Source organism: Centropristis striata, chromosome 1, assembly GCF_030273125.1.
Source record: "Centropristis striata isolate RG_2023a ecotype Rhode Island chromosome 1, C.striata_1.0, whole genome shotgun sequence".
Classification (NCBI taxonomy): domain Eukaryota; kingdom Metazoa; phylum Chordata; class Actinopteri; order Perciformes; family Serranidae; genus Centropristis; species Centropristis striata.
Window position 1 is genome coordinate 22,395,262 of NC_081517.1, and position 23,526 is coordinate 22,418,787.

General features: G+C 39.5%; 1 protein-coding gene across 1 annotated transcript in view; it reads left to right on the forward strand.

Annotated features, from left to right (window-relative positions):
- The window catches only part of LOC131968183 (glycine receptor subunit alpha-3-like), a 105,993-nt gene that overhangs the window by 67,797 nt on the left and 14,670 nt on the right, over positions 1–23,526 (forward strand). Inside the window, exons 8-9 of the mRNA XM_059328989.1 lie at positions 3,699–3,836; positions 5,100–5,314. Coding sequence (XP_059184972.1) covers positions 3,699–3,836; positions 5,100–5,314 — 353 coding nt within the window. The remainder of the gene's footprint in view (positions 1–3,698; positions 3,837–5,099; positions 5,315–23,526) is intronic.

Below are 23,526 nucleotides of genomic sequence, written 5' to 3' on the forward strand. Positions count from 1 at the left end.
TGTGGGAGACAGAATTCTTGCTGGTTGGTAGCGGATCAAATACTTATTTCACTCAATCAAATTCAAATAAATGTATAACTTTTATATATGTGCACATTTTTGGGTATTCTTTTTTATATTCTGTCTGTCACTGTTAAAATTAACCTACCATTAAAGTAATAGAGCAGTCATTTATTTGTCAGTGGGAAAATTTAGCAAAAATCAAAAAATTGGTAGGGGATCAATTACATATTTCCCTCACTGTATATCATATCTATACAGCAGTGGTTCCCAACCTTTTTCTTGAGGGACCCACATTTTTGCCATTGTAAACTTTGGCGACCCCCCCATTGTCCATTGCTTCTATGAAGCCAAATTCAATGTGACTTTCATGGTACCCTCTCTTTTTCTTTTTGAGATATTCAGCATTTTCGTCTCCCTGACGCTTCACCATTTTTCCATTAGCTCTGTGTTTCTGTTGTTAGATGAGGTTACCGCAAGGTGAGGTTACCGCTAGGTGAGGTTACCGCTAGGTGAGGTTACCTGTGTATACTGCAGGAGGGATGTTACACATGCCCTTATTCTCGTGATATAGCCTTTATTTTTAAACTTTTCTATAGTGATTTTTCTATTTAAATAAATGAATAAACGTTTAATGTAGCCCTTATTTAGTTGTTTTTGTTCCACTAATGAATTAAATGCTGACTCATCTATATTTAACACATTAGATTTATTACATCCCTTAAAATCAAGAGGGATCTTTGGGCGCCCCCCTGGGGGGGGTCGGGCCCCCCTGTTGGGAATCACTGCTATACAGTATGACATTGAATTGTAGGGTAACGTGATGTGCAGGTTGGCCCTGCCTCAGTAATCTCATTTGTATCAGTTTTTTATGTTACCAGACTGAAGTAGTTGGAAGTAGTTTGAAATGAAAATACTAGTATTCTGAGTTTTGCAGTTTGTGTGACTAGCAGAACTTGTAAGTGCGATGAGTTGACAGTCACAGTCACAGAGACAGTTCTACCACCAGGGGCATTTGTGACATTTATAAACATTTTTTTAAAAGCTCCGAAGCTTTAATGCTTGTGTGAACGACCGAGGGTATAATCTCCTGTTTTTTGTTTGTTTTTTTAACATGGTATACATGTTTAAAAAAAGAGAATGCCTTTTTACAATCTCTTAACTGAACCTTGAGAGGCACAATAAACAAAATGTTTTCTGTATGGCTCTAGGCTTGTACCAGCTGGTTTCTGCTTTTGCAAAAAAAAGCCATGCAGTGCACTGACTGTATGGCTTTTAGCTTGGCCTCCATTCTGTTATTATCCTCATACATTTGTTTGTTTCTCTTCCTACTCTTTCCAATTTGTAACCATCTCCTAGTAATCATGGTAACAAGCTGTAATGTAACAAGTTAACTGAAAATGAAGATTTATGCGTGCATGGATTTTTTCATTTGACATAAAAACATTCATTATGTATTGGGTTGTGAGGCTTTTTCAATTGAATGGTACTGTATACTTTGTACAGTTACTAGTGTTGGAGCCATATTGAAAACTTAAATATAAGTTTTTAAATTCTATATCTTTAAAAATAAATGAATTTCATCATTTAGTATTGCAGGTTTTCCTCAAATAACATCATACATCCTAATGTTTGACCCATGTTGTGCATCAAAGGGTCACCAATTTAAAACCTGACAAAGAAGACACAAATATTAACTACCCTATGTTGTTAAATGGGTGTTTTTCCAATGGAAATTATTATTTGGTGGCTCTAATAAGTCTCATATGTTAAAATATGTGATTTTCCAATATAATCTGGTATAATTCTAATGCACAAGGTAATTTTTGACCCATGTGTGTAACACAGAAACAATTTTTCCTCATAAAGTATGAAAGGAAAAATGGATATAATGATCTGATAATCTGTTGTAATAAAAAAAAAAGATATTCAAACACACAGCCAGCATGAAATAACATGGGAAATTAATGGGGGTCATTTTTGACCCATGTTGTGCATTAGAAGGTGTTTATATGTTGTGCATCAAAGGGTTAATTATGTTTGTGTTTTTTTATTTGTAAAAGAAATTACTATTAAGGAAAGGAACAAAATATGGAGCCAACCTAGTTGTGTTTGGATGGTGACGTATGTAATGTGCCTTCCACAGGCAGGTGGCTATTTTTGTGAATGATGTTTTGGAGGGTGAGGAGGCGGAGTGTAAACAGTTTTCCCACCGCACTCACACACTAGAATACACACTTAGAAAACCAGATGATTTGGATCTTGTTAAGTGAATTGTTTTATTTTGTATTGAAATTAAGGAAAGTCATCCAGAGTTCTGTTCAATAAACATCAGAAGTGGATGAGCGTCTCTGCGTGTGTTTATTTATAATGTGTGTCAGCCCCACTGCAATCTAACTTGAGCTGGCTAAAAGGACAAAAAGGATTAGTCACTTCAACTAGTGACTTTACAGATGAAGTGTTGATATTAACACTGCGATGCTGCTTTTTAATGGATAATGGGTTGCAAGTATATCATGTTCTCGTGACATTAAAATGCTGCATACACATAATAAAATTATTATAACTAGTTTTACTTTTGATCTTTTGAAGTAAATTTTATTTAATTGTATTTATAAAAAGTATGTAAATCTACTTGTAATGAGTAAATTGTATTGTGAGGTATTACTACTTTCCTTGAGTGGAACAGGCTTCCATCTGAGCTCTTATTACTGGAGAGCCGAAGTAGTTTAAAAAAAAAAAACTGAAAAAGATGACTTTAGAAAGGTGAATGTATAGGGTCTGACTTCTTGTTTTTTTTTGTGTTTTGCTTTGTTTGTTAGCTTTTGTTTTTCTGTTTCATAAGCCAGGTATTGATTTTGTATGTTGTATGTATGTAAACTGTTTTTAATAATTTCTTTGAATTGAATCGGTATTCCACTTTTTGGTAAATTATTGAATTTATTTTTTCTTATAACTGCCAGAGATTCTAGATTCTAATTGTTACTCTGTATGCTTTTACTATGTATTTATACTGTGTCCTGTTTGAGGACCCCAGGAAGAATAGCCATTGCTCCCACAACAGAGTGATGGCTAATGGGGATCCAATTATATAAACAAATAAACAATCCTTAACTTTTGGTGGAATCATAATTCTTCCTCCACTACTAGTGTCTCACCACCTGCTGGTTTTATTATAGCCATGGTGTTAACAACCCAAATCTGCTAAAAAATAAAGCTGCTTTTAGTTTCCATGTATCCCATGTTCTTCTTCTGTTACCCACCAAATATATACTGATATAACAAGAATACATTTCCTTTGTGATAGAGTAGGCTCTCTGAATGAAGTGTTCTGAAATTGAAACCTTGAAAAATGATTGTTTTTGTCACATAAAAACAATTGGTTATGAAGTGATAATAAAGAAAGACACGGTGAGGTAAGACCGAGGGACAGACGTACTATGAGACCAAACTAGATTTAAATAAATTAACCAACATTCCCAACTGAGGCTGAAGAATCTCAAAAAGCACCACTAAGCCCTCACTGAGACTATGTAAATATAAATTGCTGCAATAAAATAACTCACAAGAACTCAAAATGCCAGAGAATCATGATTCCTCTGCTAAACTCATTTATCACTTTAATGATTTCTACTCCGTGACCTTTAGGTTGCATTATGTTTTATCAATTGTTGGTTATTAAATTGTCCTTTTTTCAGTTGGTTACACGATGAACGACCTGATCTTTGAGTGGCAGGCGAATGGACCGGTCCAAGTGGCTGAAGGCCTCACGCTACCACAGTTCATCCTCAAAGATGAATCAGACCTCAGATACTGCACTAAGCATTACAACACAGGTAACACACACACACACACACACACACACACACACACACACACACACACTCTTGTACTTCTATCTTTGTGAGGGCCCTCATTGTAAAAGTGAATTCCCTTGCAATGTTATAATAGTTTTACATTTTTCATTAGTTTTAGTTTTAATTGGGTTGTGAATTTTTGTTTCAGTTAGTTTTCATTAGTTTTTAGAGTGAGTTTGCTAGTTTTAGTGTTAGTTTTACTTTTTTGTAATGGGGTATTTGTTGGGTGGGAGATTAAAAGAGGTCACAGTAAATTTTGCCTTTATCCATCTTCATTATGTATGAAAAAAGCTGACAAAGACGAAAACAAACGACATTTTCACTATAATTTTTGTTAGTTTCGTAACCAAATGATACAGTTTCAGTTAATTCTTTTTTTTTAAACTCTTTTTTTTATTTTATTTCTGTTAATGAAAATGTTTTTTCAATTCTAGTTTTCGTTATTTTGTTTTGTTTTCGTTAACTATAATGACCTTGTTCCCTAACCCTTACCCTAACCTTCACCATCACCACTAAATGCCCAACCCTAACCCTAATACATGGTTACCTTTACATAAACCTGATGTAACCTGAACCCTTAAACAAAGTCTGAAATCTCAAAAAAGCCTTTAAAAAGTGAGGACCGGCCGAAATGTCCTCACTTTGCAAAAATGTCCTCACTATGTTGGTTAAAAACGTGTTCTGGTCCTCACTATGTAGGAAGTACAAGAACACACACACACACACACACACACACTGCAGAAGGCTTCACGACACAGATACTGTAACATGCACACAGGGTGAAATGGTTGCCACATTTCATCAATCATGTTTGTGCTGCTGGAGTCAAGCCAAGAGAAGAATCAGCTACAAGAGGGAGAAACAAACAGACTGACATCCAAACTGCTATGTCTTTTTATTAAATGGGATCTGACCATAGACAGTAGACAAACAGGGAGTTGTGTCCTTGGCCTTGGTACTGTGTGGAGGAGGAGGCATTGTATGATTCAGGAAGCTCAGAAAAGGACAGGCTTTCCTCGATATTTATAGATTTGAGCTGACCCCAAGTCCATACCCATGTTTGGAGCTAAGCTCTGTTTGTGTTTTTTAAAGAACGTTATCAAGTAAATGCCTGCTGTTATTAATTGATTGAATAGAAAAAGTCAACAATGCCTTGCCCTCTGTTTGTTGCTGTTTCCATGGTTCAGAAATGTATCATAATTATAGATAAGTGTGTTAACTGTTAACTGTGCTTTGTTGCAGGTAAATTCACTTGTATTGAAGTGCGGTTCCACCTGGAGCGTCAGATGGGCTACTACCTGATCCAGATGTACATCCCCTCTCTGCTCATTGTCATCCTGTCCTGGGTCTCTTTCTGGATCAACATGGACGCTGCCCCAGCCAGAGTGGCACTAGGCATCACCACTGTCCTCACAATGACAACACAGAGTTCAGGCTCCAGGACTTCACTGCCTAAGGTCTTTGTTTCTCTATTTTATATTTCATCAGTTAGAAGAAGGTCTCTGACTGTTGCTTGTGCTTGTGCACCAAACAGTTTGGAGTACTCGAAATCTCTGTGGTGTCCGGAAAAGAATGCCAGCAGGGGTCTCTATACTCCTGCTGGGGGACTCTAACATTCAAGCTGGCATTCATGGAGAAACCTCTAGGGCAGACCTGGGCATCGGGCGGTCCGCGGGCCACATCCAGCCCATTGGCCGTCCTTGTCTGGCCCGTGTGAGGTTACCCAGAAATTAGAAATCAATACAACCGCAGTGCTTTTATTTTGAAGGTGGTTTACGTAGGGTGACCAATCGTCCTCTTTTGCCCGGACATGTCCACTTTTTACGTCCTGTCCGGGGCGTCCGGCCTGGTTTTATAAATTCACGAAAATGTCCGGTGTTCACTGGTTTTCATAGGACCAGTACACGTGCACGTAAATTGGCCGGTGCTTTGCATACAATTTTGCGAGACGTAATTACCAAGAGGCTGCCTTGTGGGCCGGTCAGCGCCGCGCGCACACACACACACACACACACACACACACACACACACAGACAGAGAGCAGAGCAGACAGAGGGCAGATCGAACAGCGGAGCAGCATTGCACGGGAAATGCCGAAGCGTAAGTGCAGCTTCATAGATGAACTGCAAAAAAAAATTCCGACGTACCTTCCCGGTTGGGACCAGGTCGGGACAGGTGGGAGGCGGAGTGCACCGTGTGCAAAGCTGGCACATATGTCTCAGTGTCTAATAAAGGTGCTGGAGATCTCAAAGCTCACATGGACACCGCAAAAACATAAAAAAGCTGTGCGAGGTGAGAGTTCCTCTGCAAAGTTGACTGAGCTCTTTGTTAGATCTGGGAAAACAGAGGATGCTGTTAAATGCAGCGGAAGGTGCAATGGCATTTCATACTGTGAAACACCACAACAGCTATTATTAATCTTATTGCAGTTATTAAGAGATATATTGTTGAAGCTAGATTTTCTAACAGAAGAGTTCATATTTAGAACATTATTTCATATTATTTATTCATTTATTTGAAAAGAGTCTGCGAGAGCTATTATTTTGTTACAAGTTTTTACAGATTTCATTTTATTTTATTACAGAAGTTAATTTTGCACAGTGGTGGTTCTAGACCAATTTTACTGTGGGGGCCAATGAGGGGCCAGTGTTTAATCAGAGGGGCACATTAGCACATGAAAGAATGGCAAAGATGATATCTAAGCATTCAAAATCTTTGAATGTCTTGAAAAAGACACAAAATGACCAAAAAAAATACACAAAATAACTAAAACAGACACAAAAAAAGAAACATAAATGACACCAATGACAAAAAAAAGACACAAAATGACAAAAGAAGACACAAAATGACAAAAAAAGACACAAAATAACTAAAAATGACACAACAACAGACACAAAATTACCAAAAAAAGACACAAATGTCCAAAAAAGACACAAAATGACTTACAAAGACATGTAAAGACATGAAAAGGATTCAAAAATGGACAAAATAGCCCCATAAGACTCCATAGAGTTAAACTATTATACAATGTACACATTCTGGGTTTCTTCTGTGTACAATGAGATATTGTTTGAACAAAAAAAAGGTTAGAATTGTTTCATTGTTCATTGTTATAAATTGATCATTTTATTATTAATTTGACACAGGGGCCACAGCAGGGGCCAAAGGCTTCTTTACAGGGGCAGAGGCCCCTGTAGGCCCCTGTGTAGAACCGCCACTGATTTTGCACCATTGAAGCATAATAAAGCATGTTCATCAACCTCGGAGAAGCCTGTCTGAATTTGTGTCTCGAGGCCGTGCCAATTGTCCTCTTTTTTGGAAATCAAAATATGGTCACCCTAGTTTACGTATATCTGCCTGCATGCATACCCACCTGCAAAGAAACACGTTCCACTAAATACACTGAGGTACCTCGGTATCTTGTCATAAACACGTATTGCTTTTTGCATAAAGTTAATAAATTACTGGTTTACTGCATAACATACATGCTCTATATTGTTTTTGTGGTTTGAATGTATGTTTAGTAGCAGTCCTTGCTAAATGACGGTCGACTCTTTAACTGATAGTTCACAAGATCTATTTAAAATTGTAGCTCCATGAGAATAATAATAAGACATTCCTTGACCATCTTGTTAATCCACTGTAGCTACGAGGTGGAAAACAATAACAAACATTAGCATTAGCACTTGAGCAAACAAGCACTTTTACTAAAGTTAAGACACCGGGGCGGCTGTGGCTCAGTTGGTAGAGTCGGTTGGCACCCAACCGAAGGGTTGGTGGTTCGATCCCTGACCATTGCAGCCTACATGCCGAAGTATCCTTGAGCAAGATACTGAACCCCAAATTGCTCCCGATGCTGTGTTCATCGGTGTGTGAATGAATTCCCAATGGTGGCAGGTGGGACTGTTTAGGGTAGCCTCTGCCACCAGTATGAATGTGTGTGTGAAAGGGTGAATGCAGTCGCAAAGCGACTAGAAAAGCGTTGTATAAGTGCAGGTCCATTTACCAAATATAGTAATATAAACGTTAACTAACCTTGTGCCCTGTCAGCCAGGCGCTATAGAAGCCTTTTAGATTTTTATCATCTTTATATGAATTATGAAGCACTCTTTATTTGCCATTCGTTTTTCATTTTACTGTTCCGCCTGTTATTTTCTGGCACTACCTTTCAAAGTTAAGGCACCTGTTTCACACTGGGCGGCACCATTTCAAAATAAAAGCATCACAACATTGTAAAACACCTAGAAAATTTACAAACATGAAAAACTAACAAATGTAAAAGTGATATAGTGATTGGAGTATTTACTACTTTTTACTGCTGTATTTGATTTACTCCACATAAACAGTCTTATCATAACATATATTGTGGTGGTTAAATTAATACTGAGCACAATTTAGTTCAGAATTTTGGTCCGGCCCCCGCAACCTAGTGGTATTAGTCATGAGGCCCCTTGGGAAAATGAATTGCCCACCCCTGCTTTAGGGTGTCTTGCTATTGGATTCTGTAGTAGCAATGATTTGGCCATATTACACACTATGTTTGAGCATAGAGATGTTCATGAGTGTACTTGGTACCAGAACATTCTAGGCCAGAGGTAGGCAACCTGAGGCTCCAGAGCCTCATGTGGCTCTTCAGGCCATCTGGAGTGGCTCCCTGTGGCTGTGACAACACAATTAAACAAAATGAAACAGTTATTTATTGACATTTTAATGTTCATTTATCATTGGTGTAGGCCCAAAGCAATTTGTATTCTTCAGTTGTAAAAATGTGTCACTTATATACGACATTAAAAAAATGTTTTCAACTAAAATGTCAACTACAGGCATGGAAAAAATGATTAGACCACCTTTTTTTCCTTCTTGCTTTCTTGTTCATTTTAATGCCTGGTACAACTAAAGGTACATGTGTTTGCACAAATATAATTGTCCATCAATTGATAATGATTTTTGTTATTATCTAGAAAGCATGTTAAATGTCTAGATATCAGCTCTTAAATTAAACTCTTATGAGCTATTTTTGTTGTTATTATATTTATCCAAACAAATGTACCTTTAGTTCTACCAGCCATTAAAACGAACAAGAAATTGAAGAAAACAATGGTCTAATAATTTTTTCCATGATTGTAGTTTTGCGTTGCTGCACCGATACAAAATCATATCAAGAAATGCTCTTTATCACCACCTGGTGGTGAGTCGGATCAGGTGGTTTGGGAGGCTGCTGGACAGACCTGGCAAGCCAAACATGTAGTGAATGAAAACTGGGAATGTCAAGTTGAGACCACTTTCTGCAAAAGAACATGTCTTGAATCCTGGGGAGGTTAGGGACATGGAATCTGAGGGCCATGTTTAAAGCCTTTACACAACAGAATGCGCTCATTCACCCATTCACACACACATTCATACTGGTCACAGAGGCTACCCTAAACGGTGCCACCTGCCACCATTGGGAATTCTCACACCGATGAACGCAGCATCAGGAGCAATTTGGGGTTCAGTATCTTGCTCAAGGATACTTCGACATGTAGGCTGCCATGGTCAGGGATTGAACCACCAACCCTCCGATCAGAAGACGACTAGCTCTACCAACTGAGCCACAGCCGCCCCTGTGTATGATCACTCAGTGTGAATTGGAACAGTTTGCAGCAGTTTGCAGCAGTGTGAAGCGGTCAGGATGAGAGAAAGCATCTGTAAGTCTGAGGCCATGCTTATCTGCAAGAATGCATTGGATTGCCCCCTCTCCTGGGTTGAAAGTGAGTCGCTGCCCAAAGCAAGGTCTTGTAGGCAGAATGTAAAGTGAGATGGACAGGTGGTTTGGTGTAGCATCTGCAGCTATGCAGCTACTGTAGCGGGGCACGTAGTACAGAGGGAGCTGAGCCGTATGGTAAAACTCACCATGGCTTACCCATCCTACGTGGTGGAGCATTAGCCAATATGTGACAAGTGCCAGCTGGGACCTCTCAGGGTCCTTGGCTGAAATGAGATCTGCCACTCACTAAGTCATCACAGGCCTGACTTGATATGCCCTTTAGCACAAGTTGTGGAGACAACTTATCATGTTTTTCATATTATCCCAGTGGAGCAGTGGTTATGGAAGCTGAAAGAGTTTAACTACTGCCCCTGAAATAAGCTGTTCTTAGCATGTTTGATATGTAATAACAGAGATGTGTAAGGGAGTGGGCTTTTTACACAAAGCACACTTATTGTTAGTTTTTCCCAGGACTACTGCAGTTAAGGTCAAGGTCAATTGCTCATTGGTATTGCTTTCATTTTCATACAGTTTTGTGGAATAATGCAACACTTAGAGGTTTCATGGATAGAATACAGGGTAGAGCCTAATCAGTTCAATTCAATATGCTTTATTGGCAAAGGCATGTCTCCTTCAGACACTTTGCAACATACATACAACAATCTGCATCAGTGTTTTACTAGGAACTGACTTCATGATAAGCCATTGTTTTCTACACAGATAAGACATAACATTTGATGTACCACCAGACATTAATATTACATTGCATTACATTACATGTCATTTAGCTGACGCTTTTGTCCAAAGCGACTTACAATAAGTGCAGTTTGATTGTATTAACAGTAACAGTAGCAGTAAAGTTACTTGTAATGCTGCAGCTGTCTCGTTTCCCATTGCCAACCATCTTATACAAAGAAAGAAACAGTATTAGGCCGACACATACTATTGCTAGGGATGTTCCCATCCCATCTGTAACGGGACCTTTTTGTACCTTTTTTGACTGATCGGTATTGGTTGTTGATCCTCTGTCATTACTTAGGAATTGTATTTTTTGGGGATTTAGTGTCCCTACATTTTCAGAGGCAATCTGTCTGCAGCCTTTTATTTCACAAAGCTCTCTAAAAGCCGGTCTAAGATTTATTTTTGTCTAGCAACCTCTTTCTTTGTCAATATTTCCTCTTTCTAACATTATTTTACTCCTTTAAGACCTCTTTGCTTTTATCTTAATGACCAAGGCCAATCTCTGGTTAGGGCACGACACCTGTGATTCTCCCTGCCAGCAGTACACCTGCCCCAGTCCTGAAAACCTCCTCCTCCCCACAGTCAACACTCACTCTGTGCTCCGACCAGTCCGAGCAGCACGGCCTATCATCATCATCATTCATCACGAAACTTCACTGAATGAAAAACATAACACCAAATCATCTGCCATCATCTTTTAGCCATTAGCTTTTTTACTTCTTGTAATTATGTTTTAACCTGGTTTCAGATAGGACCATAATATCCATATTTGTTGTATCAACCCATAATTTCAGCATGTCCATTTTTGGGAGGAGACTTCTAACATTGTAGTGCACAAAGCCGAGACCTGTTGTGTTTTTAAAGTCACATAGAGAAGGCATATTTAGCATTAGGCCAGGCCCTGGGTTTGGTTGTATTTTTCCTGATAACAGTAGCAGCAGTATAACTAGGCACTTTGAACTTTACATTACAACATTTCCTGAGGAGTGTGAGATGATTCCACATTGCACCTAAAGCAGTCATTTAAGGTTTTCAGTGATTGCAGGTATGATAAAGGGCTCGGTGTTTGAGAACTGTAAAGTATCTGTTGGTGAGCAGGGTGAATTAGCTGGTGGTCATCAGATGCATTTCTGGTTGGTGAGTTAAATGTTAAACTCCCTCTGTTAAATTCATCATTTTGAGAGGTTTGACCTGGTGTGAAACCAGGATTGCACATAAAGAACAATAAAAATAGTGGAGAATGCATTGTACTTAAATTCCAGTGGAGATCCAGAATGGAGGTGGGTGCTGGTCTAGACCCTGGCTGTAGCTGATGGAGTAGGCCCTGGCTGTGGCCTCCTATCAGCTATTCAGATGGTAGTGGAGAAGATCCAGGCAGGAAGTGGATGCTGGTGTAGACCCTGGCTGCAGCTGGTGTGGTAGGCCCAGGTTGTGGCCTACTGCAGCTATCCAGAAGCTAGTGGTAGAGCATGTGGGAGGCCCAGATTGTAGCTTCCACTAATCAGTTTTGGTCAAAATAGCCAAAAAGAGGTAAAAAAAGCCATCTTGGTCACATCGCAGATCATGAATCAGTTCATGAATCAGTTCATGATCTGGTTATTGATTATGGATTTTAATAACTCTAATGTAATTTATTACGTAGGAAAATAATTCCACAATTCGTGTCATGCCCAACACTGTTGTAATTGTAATTGTAATTGTAATTTATTTATTTCAAGACAGGGACAGCGCACAATAAGACATTAATCTTGTACAACAAGAGAATATGCATTGTGCCAGGTTCTAGCAGATTGCTATTTTCCACCTGTACGCTGTGTTCCAAATTATTATGCAACTGAGTTTTTTCTCCGATTTTCCTAAATAGTCGATGCAAATGACAGTGAGCATAATTTAAGTCATCAACCGTTAGTTTAATTAATTCTAATGTGATTGGACAAACCTCCCAATGATAACAGTATTTTTTCAAAAATAAAAAACTTAAAATGCACTGTTCCACATTATTACGCACGACAGAGTTTTATAACATTTTATAGGTTTTTAAGAACGGAAACTGCTCATTTTTGGATTTTCCAGCATTCTGAGGTCATATTTACTGAAATCAAAAGCTATTTCAATCAAAATCATCTTAACAGGTCAAGTTACATTTTAACATAGGAGCCCTTATTTGATAGCAGCTTCACAATTCTTGCATCCATTGACCTTGTGAGTGTTTGGAGAGTTTCTGCTTGAATTTCTTTGCAGGATGTCAGAATAGCCTCCCAGAGCTGCTGTTTGGATGTGAAATGCCTCCCACCCTCATAGATCTTTTGCTTGAGGATGCTCCAAAGGTTCTCAATAGGGTTGAGATCAGGGGAGGATGGGGGCCACACCATGAGTTTCTCTCATTTTATGCCCATAGCAGCCAATGATGCAGAGGTATTCCTTGCAGCATGAGATGGTGCATTGTCATGCATGAAGATGATTTTGTTACTGAAAGCACGGTTAATCTTTTTGTACCATGGGAGAAAGTGGTCAGTCAGAAACTCCACATACTTTACAGAGGTCATTTTCACACCTTCAGGGACCCTAAAGGGGCCGACCAGCTCTCTCCCCATAATTCCAGCCCAAAACATGCCTCGCCACCTCCTTGCTGATGTCGCAGCCTTGTTGGGACATGGTGGCCGTCCACCAACCATCCACTACTCCATCCATCTGGACCATCCAGGGTTGCACGGCACTCATCAGTGAACAAGACTGTTTGACAATTCAGTTTCATGTATTTCTGGGCCCACTGCAGCCGTTTCTGCTTGTGAGCATTGGTTAGGGGTGGCCGAATAGAATAACTGATAGAATAACGCATAACTGCAAGCCTCTGGAGGATCCTACACCTTGATGTTCGTGGGACTCCAGAGGCACCAGCAGCTTCAAATATCTGTTTGCTACTTTGTAATGGCATTTTAGCAGCTGTTCTCTTAATCCGATGTTTTTGTCTGGCAGAAACCTTCCTCATTGTGCCTTTATCTGCACGAACCCATGTGTGCTCTGAATCAGCCACAAATCTCTTAACAGTAGGATGATCACGATTAAGTTTTCGTGAAATATCTAAGGTTTTCATACCTTGTCCAAGGCATTGAACTATTTCACGCTTTTCGGCAGCAGAGAGATCCTTTTTCTTTCCCATATTGCTTGGAAATGGTCATCTGCTTAATAATGTGGAACGCCCTTCTTAAGTAGTTTTTCCTTAATTGGGCTTACCTGGCAAACTAATTATCACAGGTGTCTGAGATTGATTTCAGTGATCCAAAGAGCCCTGAGACACAATACCATCCATGAGTTTAATTGAAAAACAAAACATGTAATCTTTATGACACTTAAATACAATTTGCGTAATAATTTGGAACTCGGTGTAGTCTCTGGGACCCTGTTCTATAGCCAAGTAAAGTATATTACATTTACATTTACATTTAGTCATTTAGCAGACGCTTTTATCCAAAGCGACTTACAGGAAGAGTAAAAACAAACAATCAAGGTATAGTGCAATAATAATTAGTGCATCAATAAGTGCTAGTGACAATTCTTTGAGGAGTAGAATTATCGTGTGGTGCTAGGAGAGAAGATGCTCTCTGAGGAGCTGGGTCTTCAGGAGTTTTTTAAAGGTAGAGAGGGATGCCCCTGCTCTGGTTGGAACTGGTAGTGTGTTCCACCAGCGGGGAACAAGAAATGCAAAACAAGAAAAAGAGTCTGGATTGCCTTGGACCAACGGGGGGCAGAGCTAGGCGCCGTTCATTGGAAGAGCGCAGCGGTCGTGAGGTAGCATATGTCTGAATCAGGGCGTTCAGGTAGGTAGGAGCAGTACTGGAGACAACTTTGTAAGCCAGCATTAGAGATTTGAATTTGATGCTCTCTCATATTAGATTACTTCAAAGGGTTAACATTAGAGATAGCCTTGAAGAGAGGGTGAGGAGCTCAGATTACATATCTCATCTGTTTTAAGAACTGATTTACTGAACCAAGATGTGTTGGGGCAGTAGGAGTAGAGACACTAAATTTCCTATTAATGTGAATATGCTTAGTGTAGGACAGGAATATGCTCCAGCCCCATGCACTGGCTAAACCAGTTTTATAGGTAGTGAAAAATCTGCTGGATTTAATCTCCCAATTTGGAAGAGTGAATTCCAACAACACCACTTGAAAGCCACCTTGAACAGCACTTATGTCTTTTGAGACCTCATGTCTCTGACAAGATAATGGAGCTAAAGTTTATTTAGCAAGAAACTGCACTCAACCCCTACAGGAGCAGTGAACATTTCCAATACACTTTTTATGAAATTCAGCAAGTATCTCTTCACGGACCAGTAGCTGTCCATTCTGTGTGTTCATGCAAAGAAAACCTAACAAGGGGTATTGTTACGCAGCTCTGGCTCTGTAAATGGGAAACAAACAAAGGGGCTTAGGCAAAGCCACAAACACTATTCCAGCCAGGGGAAGGTTAATGCCATAGGGCGAAAAAAGAGAAGAGTAGTGGAAGGCGTGGTAAATTGGACCTACTAAATGAGTACTAATGGGAGGGGTGTCTTTGTTTCGCAGTTGAATTCAAATGTTTGCTTTTTACTCTTCCTGTAAGTCGCTTTGGATAAAAGCGTCTGCTAAATGACTAAATGTAAATGTAAATGTAAATACCAAGAATCGTTCACCAGAATTTCTGACTTCACCTTAATTATTTTTGTTTTCCCACTTTTTATAACAGGGAAATGGCATTGTCACTATGTGTGTTAGCTTGGCAAAACATACATTTTTTTAATATTTAACCAGGATACTCAGAAAAGCCATTATTTGGCATGTGGATGGTGCTACACTTACTTTTCATGGCAGCTGGATTTTTACAATATCACAAGATCCTGCAAGTATCAGTGACGTCTCATAATCCATTTTACCGAGATGTATTGTTACGTATTGGTGTCCGAACCAGCAGTGATGTGCACCAGTTAAAAAATAAAGGAGTTGTCAGTGTTGAGTGTGAATTACAAGAAGCATTAGGTTAATTGTTATGTTTTTGTAGCTCCTATTATTATTATTTTCAAGAGTTAACTGTACTCTACACTGACTTCTCATCTTTGCTGATTTGCAGCTCAGTAAAAAAGTTGATCTGCTTTTGAACCAAAATACACAAATGCAATAAACCACTTCATACACATCTCATGTCTCATGATCTCTCTTGTTTTGTAAAAATAAGAAGTAACATTTCAATAAGTATCACTGTTGTTAGTAAAAATATCCCCTTTTCCCAACCTGGACACTGGATATGGACTTCTGTTAATCTCACCCTAGACACCTATTGTGCCTGTTGTGGCAGCTCAATGTGAATGATTTACAGTTTAACAGCAGCAACATTGTTGATGTTGTCACGGATGGAGATTGTGAAAAAATCTAGTTGGAATGATAGCTGATTATCGTCATTCAATTATTAAAAATCTTATTAAGAAGAAGCTGGAGGAGTAGTGAGAACTGTAAATAAATAAACCATAATAGTCATTCTGATTGAACTTACACTAGGCTTCATATGTTTTACAGGTACTAATCAAGAAATACAGCATTACTAACAGACCCATCTTCTGCGTTTGTTCTCATCCACATCACACATTTTATCACCACTTGGAGACCTGAGAAAGAATATTTTCACATGCTCGATCCATCCCTGGTAATCTTCTGTATGTCCAGACAACCAGCCTTCCTTGTGTCCAAGAGGGACATCTCAACATATGGATATGTCGTCATGAACTTTGCACATCTGCAAGAAACAGAAGTCCTGTAGAGTTTTGAATAGTGCAGTATAGCGAAAGAATATGTGACACCATACTGGGATGGGCTGTAAACCAATTGACTGGTGAAAGTGGTGAAATGCCAAATTGTCTCATTTATTAGATTCTGCTTCACTTCCCCCTTTCCTTACTTGGCACAAGTCTGTCAAAGAGGTAAAAAAAAAAAAAAAAAACATGGAGTCAATGTGTCAAAGTGTCAGTGAAAAGGGATCCACAATGTAGTCAAATGAATAACTGCTGTTGGGGTGATTCTCAAGAAGCCAGTCTAAGTTATGTCTGTGAAGATTATAAGGACATACTTAATTAAACTAAATATATTTCACTTTTATATGAATGAGCACGATTCATTGTTTTGTGTTAAAATAATATTTTCTTTGTTGTTAAACATATTTTTGACTCACAAATTCATTACCGTAATGCGTCCAGATAAAAATGTCATGGTTTCCCCACACTTATATACAATAAATATTTAATAAACATGATAAAAATAAATGTATATTTGTTTAAAAATGTATAATTTAACAGAATATAATATAAATAAAATATAATGGTTTTTAACAATGTATAAAGAACAAAATCTGAATGAAAATGGAAAAAAATGGTTAAATATTACGGTAATGATAGAATTGTTTGAATTAAAATATGTGTATATTTTAATAAAATACATTTTGGTGATACAAGCTACCCTTGAGCATATTTAAAAAACAAAACAAAGAAAAACACATAAGTCCACATTTAGTATTGTTTTGTATGTTGTTGAATCTGCAAGTCATGCTTCATTAGGGTTCCACTTCTTGGTCTTTGGTGCAACACACATCAATATAAAAATAAAAATGCACATCATTTTTATTTATAAATATCCAGTACGGGACATAGGTAAGGGACTGGGGAAGGAAGTGGACAAATAGAGTGCATGTGTGAATGGCAAAGTTGATTTATTCCTTCTCCCAAGACCAAACATTTTACACTTTTTGTTTGTGGAAGTTTTTCATGGGCAAGCACAAGTATGTGTTGATGACACACATCATGTATCTACTAGTATGTGTGTGAAAGAGAGTTTCTAAGTCTTGGTCTGGTATCTTTTATGCATGAAAAAAAAATCATAAATGAGGCACTTTGTTACATAACCCGTATTAGCACACCATATCTCTCAAACACACTGTACTCATACCTCAACAACGTGTGTCTCTGTTTTTGTTATACCACAGAGTGAGGACATTTTTGCCGGTCCTCACTTCTTCAGGCGTGTGAAGGGAATGAGCTGCAATTGTAAAATAATGCATGTAATGATTATAGGAAAACGTGAAATGGTGCGGACATAAATTTAAAAAAGTGAAATTAACTTTTTGGGGAAAAAAAAGTTTTGACTTACTATTTCAGAGATAATCCAAGTAGAGACTTAAAAAATATTTTATTGGATTATTGAGATGCAAGGTAAGTAACAAACAAATTATCTTGATGATGTAGTAGTGGTATAAGTGGACCTACCAATGATTGACCGACATTGCCATCCTTAAAGGGGTATTTTTTGAATTGAGGTTGTATGAGGTACCTAGCCACAGTCAATGTATCACCTGCAGTAGATGATGGTCTGCAGGTTCCCAGTTTGTAAAAACAGGCAGTAAATTAATGATTGTATTGCTGCAGAAGGGGGCTGCAACCAAATGGATTTTAATCACATGAACAAAGGCCACCTTAAAAGTGTTATACCCGTTTATCTATACACTATAATTTGAATATGTCCAATACGTAAGATTATGCTTTGCAATGCTGCACATCAACTGTTTTGGTCCGAATACGGTTGAGTTCTATGGTTGAGGAAAAAGTAGTGCCAAATAAAAGGCTTGGAATAGCCACAAAAATCTGTGGACAAATAACCCATAACGACATCTATTGCATTCCTTTGTCACACTCCCTGAGGTTTCCTCTTATTTTTTAGGAGTTTTTCGTTGTCCGCTGTGAGGGACAAGGAAAACTTTAGTGTGTTGTACCATGTACTGTCTGTAAAGCCCTTTGAGGCAAATATGTGATTCGTTGAATTGAATTGAATTGAATTGAATTGAATTGAATTGTTAAGCTTTAGTGTTTCCCACAGTATTTTCTGAGTCTATACTGGGGGAACCCGAACAAAGTAGGGGGGTCCCAAATTTGGTGCCTCTCGTACATTCTAATGCCACTATTCTATCTTAATCATTGCATATTGTAATGAATTATTGTAAAGAAGATAGAATAAGGGTTCTTCTGTTTCATTCAAGGCATCATAGTTTTCTTGCAAATTCTGTTGTGGACTCTGCTAACACATCCATGTGCTCTTATTTTGAAAGCGACATGTATTTGCTTTTATTTTGAAGGTGGGTCTAACACGTTCTTACCATAACGCTTAGTAAATACATTCACCAGGAAAACAAGTGGAGGCTGACTGGCCACAGTGTGCTTTGTTGTCTTCCAGTAACGTTAGCTAGCATTAGCTTAACCTCACTCTGGAAAAGCTGGAAACTGGAGTGATGCTAACAGAGGGCTCGCACTGTTACAGTTGTCATGACATCTCAATTCGCTCGTCCCCGCGGAGAGAGAGCGCTGTGGTCACTGAAGAAGTTCTGAAGTAGAGGCGGGCATAATTGAGCAGTGACCGGCCGCCGCTCATACATGTTGTTTGATCCCCGAGAATGCCCTGAAAATAGGGACTTCTGGACCAGCTCTCCACTAAGGGGTTTCGTTCTCTACACTATGGATTTTATCACAATAAGTGGTACAGGAACTTTATAAGCTGGTGGCGAAGAGACTCGCCTAGCGCTAACTGCCTAATCCGAGCACCTGCCCTGCTTAAGCCGGAATAGCACCTGTGGGATAACCCATAAACCACAGATACCACGCTGGCCGCGCCTGTTTAACGGCAGCTGTCCTCTAAACGATCTGTGCACTTGTTGATTTACTAGGTTAATTTTAGTAGCTGGGAAAATAAGCTCCAAGGACAAGTTTAATTTGCTTGGCTAGAGCAACCTGTTAGAACCTTGTTTAAACACACAACCTTATAATAACAAAGGATTTAAAAATCTAATGTCCACTACTTCACTTTAAATGCAATTGAGGATTTATTGATAATATAGCAAGGTGCAAGCATACAGCATATAATATTTATAAAGTTGATTACAGATCAAATTCAAAAGTTTATAATAATAAAATGATTATTGTTTGATTTGTCTTACCCTAAACCTGACTTTCCTATGTTAATTGAAGCTATAGCTGGGGATTGCGATCCATCCAATTTGAAGAGGAAAACGGGAAAAGTTGCTTGGCCGAGCAACTTGAAACGCACTGTCCGAAAAACGGTCTTCAGCCGAGGCAGTCCACTTTGTCCAAAGTCAGAAAGGTCCTTGACCGAAACCGCAATCCAAAAACAGCAAGAACAAAGAAAGAAAAATCCATCAATCCATCTTGACAAGTGTTGGAAAATGGTTACCCCTCAAAACTCATCTCTCGTCCTCACTCGTCAAAATTGGAAATCTTCTTTCTTGATGGAAACGTCCTAAAAACCATCTTCTTCTTTAGTTGCAAAAATCCAAGTCCTACCACCGATGTGATAGTCCTTAGATCCAGAGAGAGAGAGTCGAAGAGTCTTGCAGCTCCTCACGAAGGATAACATCGATCTTTCCTTGCGCTGCAACTTTTATACTCTTGCCACTCCTTAGTTCTCGAACTTTCTTACTGCCACTCCTCACTAGTCATCGCATTGGTTTAATTCTCTTTCTAACTCTGATTCTTCTGTTACTGGCCAGATTTCCTTTAGTCCGTTCCTCCCAACTTCACGACTTCGTTCAGTTTTGCACGTACACCAAGTTACAACATGTCTCGGCTCAACTCTGCTCTCCTTTCAATTCCCCTTTTATCTAACTGACTTCACTCTAACTGTCCCTTCTGTTCAACACAGTCATCAGAATTAATATCATAGTCATCACATTTAATAAAAATGATCACATCAGCTACCACACGTACCACTCGTACAGCACGTACTCTTCCACTGATCATTATCGTAGTTTAACTCAACAGTTAAATCACTCAATCCCATCAACTTGGTAATATATCATTACACATAATAAAAATCATTACTGACTTTGGTCATTCCAGTCATTTATGTATTTTGATCATCACATAACATCTTAGAATAGACAAGTTTCATTTGTGTACTACATCACGTCAGGAAAGTGCTAAACCAAAGCCTCGTGTTTTCACAGTCTCATACCATCTTTTGTTGGTGTATGGCTAACAGGGATCTCAAATAACCTCCAGATTACTTGACAATGTCAAGTATCCCGTTTTGGCCTGGTATTTTTCCCTTCTTTCCTGCCGTCCTCCCGTATTAGTATTTTCCCGTAAATCTCCCATATTTTAACCGGGCCCGGGCGGGAGTAAAAAAATAAAAAAAACATTCCCAATCTGAACTCTGTCACTAGCCTTGCGATAACTGCCACCCGCAGTAGCTACTACAGGTACTATAGGTGGCAGCTGTCGCGAGGCTAGTGTGTGATGTCAGATGAGTGACAAGCATACACTGTATAAATAATAAATGTGGTGTGTCTCCAGTGGCACAGCTGGAAGAGGCTAAGTCCTCGTGAGCGGCCCAGGTTCGAATCCGGCTCGGAGCACTTTCACTCTGAACATTGTCATGTTTGTGTTTGTTCAAAGGATGAGGCCGTTGTTAGTTTTTAACGTACTTTTATATCACACGTTTGTCAACAGCATCCATGTTGTTATACAGTCTTACTCTACCACCTTTTAACGTCCAATGGGTTGACTACGAACTAGTACTGCCGCCTAGCGATCAAACATGTAATTCCATCTCATATCATAACATCCCCCTTTTTCTAAAACAAAAGGTATGAACATGAAATCTCAGTAACTGTCAGTTATTTTCACCTTTTCTCATTCAGCATAACCCTGCTACACATCTAAAGTATAAATAGTATCAGGTAGCATAACGTAGATCTAAGCAAACATTAGACCCATTAGAATACACTTATAACATCAACCAATATACATTAATTCACTATGTTTAACCTGTATTTTGGATTGTCTTGTTTACAAGTTCAGTCTATCAGGCTTTCTGATTTCTCTTGTGGATCTCCTTAACTCAGGTTCACTTGGAGTAGGTGCGTGAGAATCAGTGTGCCAGTTCATAGCAGGTGTGGGGATTACCTGAGATTCACCACCTGTTACACTGAGCTCACCAACAGTCCCTTGAGAGGTTTTCAACAGACTGCGACGATTGCGTCTGAGGGTTTGTCCATCCTCAGTTTTCACTGTGTAAGATCGTGGAGCAACTTCTTGCAGGACAGTCGCCTTTGTACTCCATCCATCAGCATCCTCAATCCTGACTGTGTCATTGGTAGTCAGTGGAGGGAGATGCTTGGTTGTTCTGTCATAGAATGACTTTTGCACCATTTTCTGCTGGCGTAGCTTATGTTCAATCTTTGAGGGATTCTTTTGCTTTACTTTATCATTTGGATGACTTGGCAAAGTTGTTCGGAGCTTCCTCTTCATCAGCAGTTCAGCTGGTGATAGACCGCACTGAAGAGGTGATGCTCTGTAGCTCAATAGAGCCAGATAGGGATCCGAATCACTGTCGGTGGCTTTCTTTAGGAGTTGCTTGAGAACGTGAACTCCTTTTTCAGCCTGCCCGTTTGACTGTGCATAGTGTGGGCTTGACGTCACATGAGTAAAATCATATTGCACTGCAAACTTCTGCCACTCTTTGCTGCTGAAGCAGGGGCCATTGTCGCTCACCACAGTGTGTGGGATGCCATGCCTGGCGAAGATGGATTTTGCATGAGTTATGACACAAGTTGATGACAAGTTTGCTAGTAGCGCCATCTCAGGGAAGTTTGAGTAGTAATCTATTACCACTAAATAGTCTTTACCTCTGAGATGAAACAAGTCCATTCCTACTTTGTGCCATGGTGCTGTTGGCACCTCAGCTACCACCATAGGCTCTTTGCTCTGCTTGTTCCTGTGTTTCTGGCATGTTTCACATTTACTCACCAGTGTCTCAATGTCTTTATTAATTCCAGGCCAGAAAACAGACTCTCTCGCCCTCCTTTTGCACTTTTCAATGCCGAGATGGCCTTCATGGATTCTGTGCAAAACGTCCATCCTCAGTGCCTGTGGAATGACAATCCTGTCTTTTCTGAACAACAGACCACCCACAGTATTGAGCTCACCTCTGACATGGTAGAATTGTGGACATGAACCAGCTGGCCATCCCTCATCCATGTTCCTCATGACATGCTGTAGCTCCACATCCTTTGCTGTAGCCTCAGCTATTTATCTTGACTTTGTGTCAGACACAGGCAGTGTAGCCGACATCATGTTCACGTGACACTGTATGTCCTCCTCAGTTGCACTCACACTGTCGCCTGTAGTTGCTCTGGATAGGGCATCAGCAAGGACTAGGTGTTTACCTGGAGTATATATCAGTTCAAAATTATATCGTTGCATCTTCATCATTAACCGCTGAATCCGTGGAGACATCTCATTCAGATTTTTTTTAATGATGGCGACCAGTGGTCGATGATCTGTCTCAACTGTGAAAGATGGCAGGCCGTACACATAGCTATGAAACCGCTCCAAACCATATGCCAGTCCAAGACATTCTTTTTCGATCTGAGCGTATCGGCATTCAGATTTTGTCATAGCTCTAGATGCATACGCTACTGGCTTCCAGTGCTCACCCTCAGCCTGTAGTAGAACGGCACCAATACCATCTTTGGAAGCATCTGTAGACAGTTTTATCCTCTTTGTGTGGTCATAAAATGACAACACGGGTGCTGTGGTCAGTGTGTTCTTGAGTTTTTGCCACTCATGCTCATGTTTCACTGTCCATTTAAACTCACAGTCCCTGTGCAGCAGTTCTCGTATGCATGATGTCTTTGCTGTCAGATTGGGAATGAATTTTCCTATGAAATTTACCATCCCCATGATGCGTATCACACCTGTTTTGTCTGTGGGCCTTGGCATGTTCTGTATTGCATGTATTTTGTCTTGAGCTGGTTGGACACCACATGCAGACAGCTTGTCTCCGAGGAAGAGGATATCTTGAACGCCAAACTCACATTTACTCTTGTTGAGTTTTAGTCCATATCTTTGTATGCGCTCCATGACTCTGTTCAGCCTCTCATTGTGCTCTTGGGCTGTGGACCCCCATATGATGATGTCATCAATGTATACTCGAACTCCATCCAAGCCCTCGATGATCTGCTCCATCGCTCGGTGAAATATTTCAGGTGCTGACTTTATTCCAAAAGGCAGTCTGAGGAAACAGTATCTGCCGAAGGGAGTATTAAAGGTACAGTACCTTGTGCTGCTTTTCCTTTGTGAAGTAGCTGGCACC